Source organism: Stenella coeruleoalba (assembly GCF_951394435.1).
Source record: "Stenella coeruleoalba genome assembly, chromosome: 7".
NCBI classification, from domain to species: domain Eukaryota; kingdom Metazoa; phylum Chordata; class Mammalia; order Artiodactyla; family Delphinidae; genus Stenella; species Stenella coeruleoalba.
The window spans coordinates 114417469-114430653 of NC_137153.1; the positions used below are offsets into that span (position 1 = coordinate 114417469).

A 13185-nucleotide genomic window follows, 5' to 3' on the forward strand; every position below is an offset into this window, starting at 1 on the left:
GCTCGCCTCTCATGCCTCCAGGGACAGGGAGCTCACTGCCTCACGTCCACTGACCCTGCTGCTGGACAGGCCTGACAGTTGCGGTCGCAGAACAGTCTGCTCCCTGCTCCCCATAGCGGCCCTCAAGAAATGCTGTAACCAGCCTCTCTGTCCCCAGAGTCTGACAGTTCTGATGAGGGTCCTCTTCCTGCCCTGCTCTTCTGGAAGCCTCAGCAGCCCCGGCCTCAGATGACACACTGCCTCCTCGGGGCCCTTGCAGCTGGGTCAGTTCTGCACTGCTGACCCTAGGTAGAGGTGTCGGTGACCTGGAGTGGGGATCCATTCTCAGGATGTAGGCAGCCGGGCTTGCCAAGGAAGTGCAGGTGGTTCCTGGGACAGTCCTCAAAGGGGAGGCTGTGGCCTTTAGAGTGGGACCTATCAGGGAGCTGGGGCAGGAGGGGGCTGGGTTTGCCCATGAGAACAGCCTTGGCCTGGAGGCGGGCTTGGCTCCCCAGGGACCAGCCAGCGAGGGCCCAGGGGCCCTCATCTCAAGGAATTGAGGTGTGGAGCCTTGAGATGAATGTGGGGGGTTGATGTCTGGACTCAGGGTTGGACTGTGTGTGTTTCTTACAGTTTTTTGTTTTTTCCCTTGTTTTTTTGTTTAATAAAGACCTGGACTTGAGGCATGTAATCTTGGACAGGTCGTTTCATCTCTCCTACCTGGTTTCCTCTCATAGCTTCCCATAGCACTGCATTGTCAGTACACAGTAGAGACTGCACCCACTCAGAGCCTGACTCCGCCAAGTCCCAGACAAAGCACTTCAGGCACATTCTCACCTTCTCACCACCCCACTACGTAGGTATGTCCTTATTTCCAGATGTGGAGACGGGCCCAGAGAGGGCACAGGCATGTAGGAGGTGGGGCAGCATTGTTAGCCAGGGTGTAACATGGGGACATGTCGCCGTGACACCCAGTGCCTCAGGCAGGGAGTGATGCAGTGCACAGCCCAGTACAATGTCCAGCTTGGCCCAGAGTGGCCCTCAGATATGTAATTTGTGCACCTCTTTACCTTCCCCTTTTTGTAAATGCCATGCTGACCCAGCCTTGCGAAGGGGATCTGTGGGCAGAGGGCAAAGGAGCGGGCCTTCAGGGGATGGGAGCAGGGTTGGGCAGCTGGGCCCTGGGATCTTCCTGTTCTTAGGCCTGGGAGTCAGAGTCTCGGCTTTGACTGACCTCTTTCCCCTGCCCTGCACCTGGGTGTGACTCCCCTGGTCCTACCTGTGTAGACATCATGGTCTCTGTCCAGGGTGGTGAACTGCTTGCCATTGTGCCAGGTAAAGGAGTCACCGGCGTTGCCATGGTAGCGCCCCAACCGCAGCTTATAATACTCGCTCTCAGGCTCCAGGCGGAAGCTGGCATATTCTGCAAAGACCTTGCGGCCAGACCAGTCTTCCATGGTCACCAGCAATTTATAGTTGCCTTGGTTCGTCAGCCAGTAAATGTTCTCCAGGCCCAGCCAGTACTCGCCGTCGATGTTCCCAAACCCTTGCTGGGGAAAACGTGGACAAGCATTACTGAGGAATATGTAGTGCGCTCAGCCAGCAGGGCCCGGCTGTCAGCTGCTCAGCGCCAGACAGAGAGGCCTGGAAACAGGCAGAGCAGAAGGCAGGCCTGCATTTAATCCCCCACTCCCCCAACCTGGCTGTCACTTGATGAGTCACTTTGCCTGTCTGAGCCTCAGTCATGCAACACTCAAGACTATTTAGAGAGTGCCTGTTTCATGCTAGTCATCATGTGAACGTGGGAGACGCTATGTTACCTTCCCTGCAGGGTTGCTATAAGGACACACGTAATATGGTAAATTAAGAGCCTAGCACACAGTAGGCATGCAACATGAGTTCCTTGGACAATTCCCTTACCTTCTCTGAGCTTCTGTTCCCTTCTCTGGGAAGGGGCTGTGTGTGAGGGTCCCATGTAAACTAATGCACAGGTGTGAGCTGTGACAAAGGCATGCCACATCCACCTGAGCACCCTCCGAGGTCTAGAATCCAGGGGATTTGTTATAGTTTTTCCAAGTATTTTTGGGTGTCATCAGCCGAGTGGTGGCCACTTGAAGTCTTGAAAAATAGGTGGATTCATTAATGATAATAATAGCTAGTATTTAGTTAGTACTTACGGTATATTGGCACTGTCGGCAGAACTTTCCGTAGGTCATTTTATTAACCCTCATGCCAACTCTGTGAACTAGGTACTATCAGTATCCTCCCTAGAGTGGGTGGACTGAGGCCTGGGGAGGCCCAGGGTCCCAGAGTGCGTGAGGGTGAGGTGGGTTGGAGGGCAAGCAGGACAGGACCGGGGCATGGCAAAGCCACGTGTGGGTGTCGTGGTCCAGGGAGTTTGTCGGCTCTGCAGGTGTCAGAGGCCTAGGCTGTATTCACTGCTCTCCCCCTTCCTGACTGTGCCACCTTTTCATCTGCAAACTGGGTCCAGACCATTGTCTTCCTCCTGGGGTCGATGTGAGAGCAAAGGAGGTAATGAACGGAAGCACCCAGCGCTGCGCCTGGCGTGTGGCAGGTGTCAGTGAACTCAGCTGCCCTCGCGTCCTCGGTACCACTTCTTTGTTCAGAAGAGCGAGATGGGTGTTGGGTGGAGCCCTTGCAGCCTTTCCTTCTACAAGGAAGAGCATTCAACTTCCCAGGAATTGGGAGCCCAGAGGATGAGCCCTGGAATTAGGACCCAAGTATTCCCACAGTTCCCCAAAACGGGCTATGTGGGAGATTTTCCCGGGGCTTGGGAGCCTTAGGACTTGCCCCTTCTGGGCTTTGAGGACAGGTCTTCCCCTTGAGAGCCCCAGCTGGGACCAAGGTGCTCCCCACACCTGGCTGGGGTGAGGGGCTACTGCACCCCAGCATTTCGAAAGTCCCACCCCATTCGTGGGGCTTTTGTGGTCTGAACCCCTGTCTCTGTCTTGCCACAGTTGCTAGTGGGGCAGCGAAGGAGCGGCTGGTCCCCCCCACCCTGGGGTTTGCAGAAATGGCCCTGTCAGTGTCCTCCTCCCTTGGGCCACACAGGCCCTGACAGGCAGCAGGCACCTCCTTCCGAGGGCCCTGGCCCTCAGGTGGGCAGTCCTCACCTTGTACGTCTCCCAGTTTCGGAAGAAGTTGACCGAGCCGTCCAGGCGCCTCTGGATGACGGTCCAGCCCCCGGGGTCATGCCTCTGGTCGCACCACACCTGCATGAGGCGGTTGGTGTTCTCTGGCTTCACCAGGTAGATGGAGCTGGTGTCATGACCATCCTCCAGGGCCTGCAGGCAGTCTCTCCATGGGCCTGGGGACACAGGTGTGCGGCCGTCACAGACCTCCCTGCTGCCTGGCCGCCGAGCCACGTCCTCCCCTCCCCTCACCCCTGGCTGCGACCCGCGCGGCACGGCCTCGGGCAGGACTCCAGCTGGAAGCCACAGACCTGCAGGGTGAGGGGCCTGATTTGGGTAGCCCAGGGCTAGGGGCCTGGGCGCACTTTCACCCCTGACTCCCCTGTGGTGTGATTTGGCCGAGCTTCCTTACCTCTCCAAGCCCTCGGTTTCCCCGGTTTGTAGAAGGGAGATCATGTTTACCTCGTTGGGGCTGTAAGGATTGCTTGGATCATTTGTGTGCAGTTCCTGGAGTGATTTTTTCTTTTAAGTTGGTTATACTGGCAAAAAGAGATGTGAGCCTGCTGAGAGACAGCAGCGTCCGTCAGCACCGAGCGGGCTCTGCCCGGTCAGTGAGCCGGGCTCGCTGCCCCTCCCAGCACGGCTGACTCCACGCCCGCGACGGTGCTTGGTGACAGTCGTTGCAGTTTTTAGTAAGTGAACTTCCATGGGGGTCACAGGGGCCCAAACAATGCCCAGAATCTGTAGCCAGAGGTTTCGGGATATTTCTGGGATTCAGATGCTGGCCTCCAAACACCTTTAGGGGGGACCAAGTTTCTGTTCAGCTCGATCTGTATTTTCCAAAGGAGGCTCACCGAGGGCCAGGTGCTCAGAGCCCATGTTTTGAGGTCCATGCGCTCAAAGGATGGTGTCTAGGGCACCTTCCAATCCATGGCTCTCTTTTGCAACTGAGACGAGAGGGGTTCTGTGATCTGTGACTTCCCCGAGCTTGGGCAGCCCAGTCAGAAGGGATGGGTGTCACTACCGTAGGTCTCTCAACACCCCTCCCCCACTTCCCCTGGTGGTTTCCTGTGTTTGGACATTGGTCACATCAGCAAGAGGGTACAAACCTGAGTCACCAAGGGCCAAATAAGCTGGCTTCTTCCTTATTGATCTGAGAAAACTTCCGAAGTTTTCCAAGACCTAGCCATTGAACTGTGTATTTTACAATAAATAAAATCACCACACATAGCTTCTCTTCAAAACAATCCTAAACTGAGAATGGTTAAGACCAAACGTCCTAAGAAAATTCCATCTTATTCTATTAATGTGTATGTTTATTCAACCACTGTTTATTGAGTTCCAGCCCCAGCAAGTCCTGTGCCGGGCAGTGGAAGCCTAGGGCAGGCGGGGGCTGCTCCCATGTCCAGCGAGTGGGGAGCTGACTTCACCAGCTTTCTCTCAGCCTGAGTTCCTGTAGAATCCTGTCCTTCCTGTGCGTGGGGGAGGGCGGAAAGGGCAGGCATCAGGGACGGGTGCATTTAGCTTTTCCTGTGTAGGTCAGACTTCTCACATTCCTCCCTAGCTGTGTTTGGGCTGGATTAGTCCACACCTGATGGTTAAACAGGACAAGTTTGGGTTTGGTCTTTGTTGGACACCTCAAGCGGGCTTTTCCTGAGGCCTCACAGATGGGCGTGAGCATCCCCACCTGGAACCTGACGGCAGGGTGGGGGCTGTCTTGCTCACCCCTCTGTCCCCAGCGCTCAACAGCACCGAGAAGAAAGGTGGGCGTGGGTGCCCACCGCTGACAGCTATCTGGGGCTGGGTCCAGACTTCATCCTCCAGCCATTTACCTGCTGGCCAGCCCTCCTTCCCCCAAGGGATTGCCAGGGCCCCAAGCACCCGCCTGGTAGCAGATGTGGCACAAGCAGCTGCTTCCTTCTTTGCCTTGTGCCTCTTCCGTCCTGGGAAGGGGAGGCCAGACCTCCAGAACGAACATTCATGAAGGAGAGAAAGATTTTGGTTGTGTTCAGCCCGTGGCCCCGGGGACCAAAGCAGAGAATGGGAGTCTGTCTCCGGCAGCTGGAGCAGAGCACAGAGCGGGCGTGGGAGGCCTCCCAGCTCGATACCAAGTCAGAAGCACAGGAGAGGCCATTCGATGCGGAAGCTGGTGACAGAAGGTCCGGCAGAAGCCTGCAGAATAACACCCAACTGAAAACGAGCAGCCAGGCCTCTTCCTGCAGAGCCGCCATGGGGCTCCATGGATTCTCAGGCTGAAAGGCCGGCTTTGAAGGCGGCGCCACATGGGGAGAAGCTTCGAGGACGCCAGGAGGGTAGCCGGTCAGCTTCGCGGCTCCCATCCTACGCTACCTGTGTGGGTTCCCTGAGTGGTTCCAGCTTTACCTTTGACATTTCTACAAAGGGCTGTTTTTAAAAGGCAAGTATTTTTAAATGTTTTGGAGCCAACCAATCCCTTTAAGAGTTTGGGGGAAGAAGCTCCAGACCCTCTAACTAGAAAGATGCACAGACACACAATTTTGCTTATAATCAGAAGGTAAATGGACTTCCAAACCCCCGATTATGAAACCCTGCCTCTGAGAGAGGCTTGACTGGAACGGTAGTAACAATAAAATACTTCTACTAGCCAACACGTGTTGGGCGTTTACTACGTGCCCCATCCATGCATTTATACCCGAGATCTTCCTGACACACCAGCCAGGTAGCTAGTAGTCTCCCCACTCTACAGATGAGGAAACTGGAGCGTGGGGACGTTGGGTGACACTCCCTCCCGGTAGGGGCAGGTCTGGTATCTGAACCCAGTGGTCGTCCAGAGCCCACGCTCGAAAGCCCTCATCCTTTTCCTCAACCGGAGTGGACTCCAGGGTAGGGGTCCAGGCTGTCTTCTCTCTGTGTCCCTACAACTAGTCTTAATCATTGCCGGTCAGCCAGGTTAAGAAAAATAAGAACGTATACTTCTTCTCTGTCAAAGTGTTATGCCTTTTTAAATTTTTGATTTGTTTTTCTTCTATGCTTACCTTTTGGTGTCCTTTGCGCATTTTACAACGATTTCGACTATTTTACAACTATTTTAGTGTTTCTTACGATGGAGAATCTTTCCTTTCCTTTTTTTAAAAGGCAAATCTAGCAGTTCTTTCCTTGAAGGCTTTTTAGGTATGACATGCTTTCTAGAATCATGGAGTAAGTGCAAAATAGTGTAGACATGTTTAGTATTTTCTGCTGTTACTAAAAAATAATCTCCATACATCTACATCCTTCACTTCACATGACACTGAGGACTTTCCATCAAGGATGTTTCCGGACAGTTATCTCTCAGATGCCCCTGCAGAGCTCTAGAAGATCTCCAGCATTCAAACGTGTTCCCTTTTCTTATTAAAGGCACTAGTGGCAAAGGTCAGAAAATTAAATGATGGATGAAAATTAGTCAGAAAAATACTTGGTGTTGAAAAGTTGGCAGCAGTAAAATGATAAAGCAGCAGAAAACGGCAGCAGTAAGATTATCACGCGGCTCCATTAAAACAGCCGAGTCAGAACATCCTCCTCGGATGAGAAATCTACACCTGTTACGTACACACAGTGTCATTGTTGCGGGGTCAGCCGAGGTGTCAGACACTGACTCAGGAATCTGTGCAAGAAGCGTTTGTGTGCTGGGGACAGGACCCCAAACTTGGAGTCAGGAGCCCTTAGCTCAAAGCTTGGTGGCCGCATCTCCTCACAGTGACTTTGGGCAGGCCCTTACTAAGCCTCCATCTCTTCTGTAAACAGACGGAAAGAACCCTACCTGTTCTGAGGGTCTCCCGAACACAGCACCCCTCACGAGGCCGACCACGGCAGGTGCCAGAGAGGGTTCTTTTTTTCTTTCCTTTGATAGATGAAAGCTGGTAGTTTTGAAGCTGTCCACTCCCCGCCATCCCCTAGCCCCAAACAAGCGACTGTATTTGCTTTCGGATTTCCAAGACTAAGTATAAGATTATTTACTTATGGATGTTTTCCATAAAGGCATATTGTGAAAGTCAGAACTTCAGTAGAGAGGGCCACAAAGACTAATGGGAATGAAGAATGGAAACCTTTTTTTTGGTCAGTGAAGCTGCATCTTCAGTGGAGCAGCGCGGAGTACCCGGCAGTGTTTCACTTGGCACTCCTTCTGAAAGGGTAGCCCTGCCCGGAGCACCAGGCCAGCACTAACTCAGCGGCACAAGGCTCTGAGTGCAGGGAGCGCCCCGACCTCATCTCTGCGAAGAGTATATTTACACTGTCGGCGGAGCTGCAGCCAGAACGTTCCACGTGAAGGAAAGCGCGGCTGCCATGGCCGGGCCGAGTCTGTGTGGTTCCCTAGAGGAGCAGCACAGGGTGTGGAAGGCACACAGGCCCTGCAGTCAGGAGGCCTTGGGGAGAAGGGACGTCGGCAGTGGGAACACAGAGTTTACAGATCTTGGGCCCCCAGACCCCAATGTCTGGTGAGCGTTGGAGGCGATCGGGTTTGGGGGCCTAAGTCCCATCCCTGCTCCCTTCCTCCTCACTGGGTTTCCTGACAGAGGAATCTGGCACACAGGGTCCCTCACCTCCTGGGAAGCCAGAAGCCACTTACTGCTGGCTGCTCTGGGGCTCAATACCCTCAGCGTAGGGCCTGCTGGTAAAGCCGAGTTGGAGCCCACAGCCAGCCCAGACCTACGGGTAACTTCCTAGTTCCGGTGTCCTCCCTGTGGGTCTGAGGCAGACCACCTTCAGCCTGATGCCCACCCAAGCCCCAGTGGAGAAACGGGCTCACCAACTGCATCAATTTTCAGTGCAGTCACCCCTCCATTAGGGAAGTGCGGCCCCATGAATATCTGACCAGGCCTATTGGCCGCGGCCAGGAGCTGAGAAGTGGGTAGACGTCGGGCCTGTGTGGGCCAGAGTGATGCCTCTTCTCCCTGCTGCGCCTGAGCCATGAGGAGAGGGGCAGAGTCCTTCCCGGCCGTCAGCTGGGCTAGGCCACACAGCCGGCCAGCAGCCTGACAGGCCTCTCTACCCCCTAAGCCCACGTCTCCAGACTTGACCACCTGAGGCCACACAGAGGACCCTGTGGCCTGCGGGAGAGGTTCTGGGGTGTTTTAGTCCATATGTGGGCACTGCAGAGAGGCTTCTGTGATGTCACCAGGAAGCACTGCTCTTATATGAGAGCCGTGTGCTGCTTCCTATTATTCTCATGGATGGTCTGCCTCTAACAAGTCTTTTGGCCACTCCCTGAACCAGTTTTCTAACAGGAGAAATGACTAGTTGGGTTGAAATTGGATTTTCTGACCCAAATGAATAATCTGAGCACCAGGGCCCATGTCAACTGCTTAGGTGTGAGTCCTGCTTAGGCGTGAGTCCCACCCCGGCCAGCATGAGGACCTGCCAGGCGTCCCGGGTGAGGCAGGACAGCCGAAACCCAGTGCAGGGGGCAAGGAGCAATCACGTGTGCTGCTCGAGTCTCATGTATCCAGACAGCTGGGGAAATCATATTTTGGTTGTGAACATATATATTCTATGTCACTCACCACTTTTCAGTGAACCAGAGCACAAAACAATAACCTAACACAGGAACAGACGGTACATTCCCAAAGCCATCTCAGTCAAGTTCCTGCAGCGCCCCAGCGGTGACGTTCTAAGTATCGTTTCTGGTCCTTCTGGGGAGAGTCCAGACGCTCATGCCTGCTGTTCAGGCCCTTTAAGTCCTCGGACACCGAGCACACTGCCTGGGGCTGACAAGCTTTTCAGGAGTTTATGAAAAGTATTTGAGGCCTAAAAAAATTTGTTAGCTAAAAAATATGAAAAGAAAACTGCAAAGTCAAAATTTGTAAGTATATAATTAAATTTCTACAAAGTGTAACATTTTGTCGAATTCATTAATTGTTCAATTTAGCCTTCTTAAAAAATGTTATGACTTTTGAAAACAATTTGTAGGTTACACTTTTCTCACTTCACAAGAATTCCTGAACATGCCTGATGTTTGCCGAGAAGCCAGAGCTGACCGTAAATTAATTGTGCTGCACTTAGCCAAGTAATTTCAAACACAAACTTATAAAAATCCTTTCAAAAATTTTACAGTAAAAGTTATGTTAGATGTGCGAGGTGGGTGTATTTCAACGCACTTGGTACATCCTGAGGCATCCCCAAGTAAGAGCCCCTTGGGCCCATGAAGAGCTTGAAGGGGTCCTGTTTCTGCCTGTTTGACCTCAGGATAAACAGATATTACAGTATTGCTTCCCAGAGAACACTTTCAAAAGCACTGTGCCCACTCCTAGGTTTCCACCAGTACCCTTGGGCAGGGGGACAGACAGAGACTTTAAAGCGATTTTAAAAAGAAAAGAGGTCAGACTGGGAGGGGCTCTGGGGGGGCTCCCTGGGTGCAGAGGTGAGCAGTTCCCTAGGGCTCCCTGGACTGGTGGGGTGAAGCCCTGGGCTCCCCGGTCGCAGTGATGGGACTGAGTGGAGCTGTTCTGCGGGCACATCGTGGAGGAGCTCATCAGACCCATGACTGTGCCCTGCAGATCGCGGACGGGGGGGTCATTCCTATGGTTGGCCAACCCGTTCACCCTTCCCAAGAAAGGGAATCAGCTTATGGGCTCGTTCTGAGAGAACCTGTGTTGGCTTTCATTGATCACCTCTAACTTTTCCAAATGCTCACACATCCCTCTTCATAATCTTTTCTATAATTTCACTGGGGTTTGACCACATGCCAACTGGTATGCAATTTCTAGTATGTCATCCTTTTTCTCTTTCTGAACACAGGACGTTTGCCCAGCACCAGGCCTGATCTTCATGATTTCTTGATGATAGTGGCAGTGGTTGTGAGAGCACATCTGCCTGCCCTCAGCCCTCCCGGTCCCCTCCTCCAGGAAGCCTGCCTCAACCCCAGAAGAGCTACTCAATCCTTCTCAGGGTTCCCATAGTGCCTTACATATCTATCTTCACTGGAATATAGTAAGAGTGATGACTGCCTCGGATCCAGAGCCTTTCACGTGCCAGGTGCTTTACACAATTTTATTTCAGCCTCACAAGCCCCTGGGCAGAGTGGTCACACGACTGGGAAGCAGAGGACGTGGGGTTAGAACTGGCTCTGCCTCCCACACCCTGGTTCTTTCCACTGTACTGTGCTGTGGCTGTCGCATGTATTGGGATTGTGGGGGTCTGTCTCCCCACCAGGCTGTGGGCTTCTCCGGGGCAGAAGCCTTCTCGGGGCAGTGACCATGGGTTGACCCTCCCAGTCTAGTGCCGAGAGTCACCTGGCGCCTCCCGTGCCTTCCTCCGTCTCCCGTCTTCCCACCACCGTGAGCTGCGTTCCCTTTGTCATCTTCATTCTGTTCTTTCCAGTTTGAGAATCAATAATAATAAATCCATCTGGAAACAGGGATCCCCACAACAAAGGATAATTAGCATCCAGACCCAACCTTGCGAAAGGAAACCTGTTACCCGGGGAAGCCTGGACAGTCTGTAGCAGAAAGCCTGCACGTTATGCCCGGGGTGGAGGCCCAGATGGTTGGATTTTCTGTTCTTTTCGATGGCACTCTAACACACCACCTAAGATATCTCAACATTTGGAAATTTCAACATTTGGAAATTTTTAAAAAACTGTTATATTTGTCACTTAAGCTTAAAACTTTCCTAGTGAAAATTCTCTCTGTATGTATAGTAATTTTAACTTAAATTATTTAAAAAATCCATGAAGGGAAAATCATTTATTCATTTGAAGAAATGACATAAAAGCACTCCAGGCCCTACAGCTCCACTGGCTCAGCTCGAGATGCAGGGCCAGGATCCAACACGCTCTTCGTCCAGAGTCATCTCAGGGGCAGCTGAAGTGCTGCAGAGGTGGAAGGGGCTGTCTCAGTGTTCCCGGGGCAGTCTCTGGCCTCCCTCCCTCCTTGCTGCTGACTGAGATCACTGAGAAGTGGGCTGTGTTACTTTTACAATAGTACGTGACGCACTGCGCTCGACAAACCTGGCAACCTTGTCTTAGACACTGTAGTATGATGCTCACTTAATGCTGCTTTCTTTATCATTTTTTCTGGGGGAGTATCTCAGGGTTATGATACAGTTCACGGCATCAGTTCACCACAGCAGTCCATTCGTGTGACTAGTGAGCTGGCCACAGAGGCCTGAGCTCCAGGATTTTCTAGATTACGTTCATTTTGCCAAATTGTTGGGATTTCCAGGCCGCAGGATGCCAGCTCACCACTTGTAACAATAACAAGCTGGTGGTTTATCTCCCGGGGCTGTAAATAGCCTGAGCATTTAGCCGAGTGTCCTCCCTGCAAAGTGCCTGAAATATAGAGGGAGAGCTACTGCACTCCAAAGTACCCCAGGAGGAGAGAAGAGAAAAGAAAGCAAAGCTAGGAGGAAGATGACCCCACTCAAGCTCAAGGGGCTTTTGTTTATGAAGAAGCTAGCAAAGAATGTTCTTGAAATATCACTTGATTATGTAGTTTGTAATGAATTTGGAAGTCTTATTTTGTTCAACAATAACATTCTAGAAACATGACAGCATAGCATGTGAAAACAGCACAGGCTCTGGAGGCAAGAGAGCCAGATTGAGTTTTCCCCACAAGCCCTGTGACCGTAAAGGCCGAGTGCTTGGTGGCTGTAGTCACCCTCACCGTCCTCACAATGCCCTTCTCCAACCCTCCGCCGGGCCTCAGGCGCATGTGGGACCAGCAGGGCTCACCTGGACAGACCATCGCTTGACCTCCAGAAGGAATGGAAGCCATGCGTGATCTATCTCGTTCTCTATTTTAGACCACAGTCTAATGTACATATTCCCTACCTCATAATGGGAAATAAAATATAAGGGGAGAAATCCATCTAGGAAAACAATCTTCTTAAAGTTGCCTGTGCCTCCCTGGCCATGGACCGTCTGTTGTGAGGGATGGGTGGTTTCTGTGTGTTATCTGTGAAGCAGCGTGGTTGACACCTAATGTGGCCCCAAGAGCAGATCATAGCTACTGATTTTTATATATTTAGGGTTAACATATTTAAAGAAATCAGGACTTCAGACTTAGCTATACATTAAAATGCTGAGTTGGGCTTCCCTGGTGGCTCCGTGGCTGAGAGTCCACCTGCCGATGCAGGGGACACGGGTCTGTGCCCCGGTCTGGGAAGGTCCCACATGCCACGGAGCGGCTGGGCCCGTGAGCCATGGCTACTGAGCCTGCGCGTCCGGAGCCTGTGCTCCGCAATAGGAGAAGCCCGCGTACCGGAAAAAAAAAAATGCTGAGTAGAAGTAATTCCAGACAATTTGTCCAGATATGATACAAATGAAATATCAGATTTATCGGGAGCTTCAGTTGGGTCCATTTACTGGAAGTCAGGTGCATGTTACGTTTTCTGTGAGAGAGCTCTGTTGTTTTAGAAACTCCGTAGTATGAGGCTAACTTAATTCTATTTTCTTTATCTTATTTTCACAGTAATGATGTCTTTGTTATCAGAACCTTAAGAGTTCTAATAACAAACCTAACAAATCTACCAGCTCTTTTACAAGGAGCTGCCTGGAACCTGGTACATGAAATAGTGATGGAGAGTCAGGTCCCAGGCGGCTGGCACCTGGGGTCAAGTCAAGCATTTATAGAGTGATTTTTACACCAGTTGCCCCCTAGCCTTTCCATGGGAATGTGTAATATCCCGGTGGCTAAGACACCCTTGGGTTTGAGCCTTGGCTGAGCCACTTACTTGCTGTGTAATCTTGGCTAAGTTACTGAACCTCTCTGAACCTTAATATCCTGGAAGTTACAAGTCCAGGGACCAGTGTTGGCTCTGTCACTGACAGACCCTGGGACAAGAAGGCTATGCCAGGGGATCCGAGAGGCCTCTAACAGGCTCTAATATTTTATGATTTTATGGTCCCCTCTTTATCCACTGAGAAAACAAACTGAGCTGATTATGTTTTTCTCAGGAGAGAAAACAGCTAGAAATGTCTACTCCTTTTGGTTTCTAAAGCTTCATTTCAGACAAGGCCTCACTGTGGCAGCTGGTGGTCACACTGCCTTTCTTCTCTGGTCAGTCCCTAGGATGGCGCCGTGGCAGGAGGGCTGGCATG

General features: G+C 51.9%; 2 protein-coding genes across 10 annotated transcripts in view; one reads left to right on the forward strand and one right to left on the reverse strand.

The window, feature by feature from the left end:
* Window positions 1–13185, forward strand: part of RALGPS1 (Ral GEF with PH domain and SH3 binding motif 1) — a 284151-nt gene that overhangs the window by 159863 nt on the left and 111103 nt on the right. The window lies entirely within an intron of this gene.
* The window catches only part of ANGPTL2 (angiopoietin like 2), a 34005-nt gene that overhangs the window by 2788 nt on the left and 18032 nt on the right, over window positions 1–13185 (reverse strand). For both annotated transcript variants that reach the window (XM_079927697.1, XM_079927696.1), the window contains exons 3-4: window positions 3114–3307; window positions 1259–1529 (exon numbers count right to left, since the gene is read on the reverse strand). In XM_079927697.1, the coding sequence (XP_079783823.1) occupies window positions 1259–1529; window positions 3114–3307 (465 nt within the window). The remainder of the gene's footprint in view (window positions 1–1258; window positions 1530–3113; window positions 3308–13185) is intronic.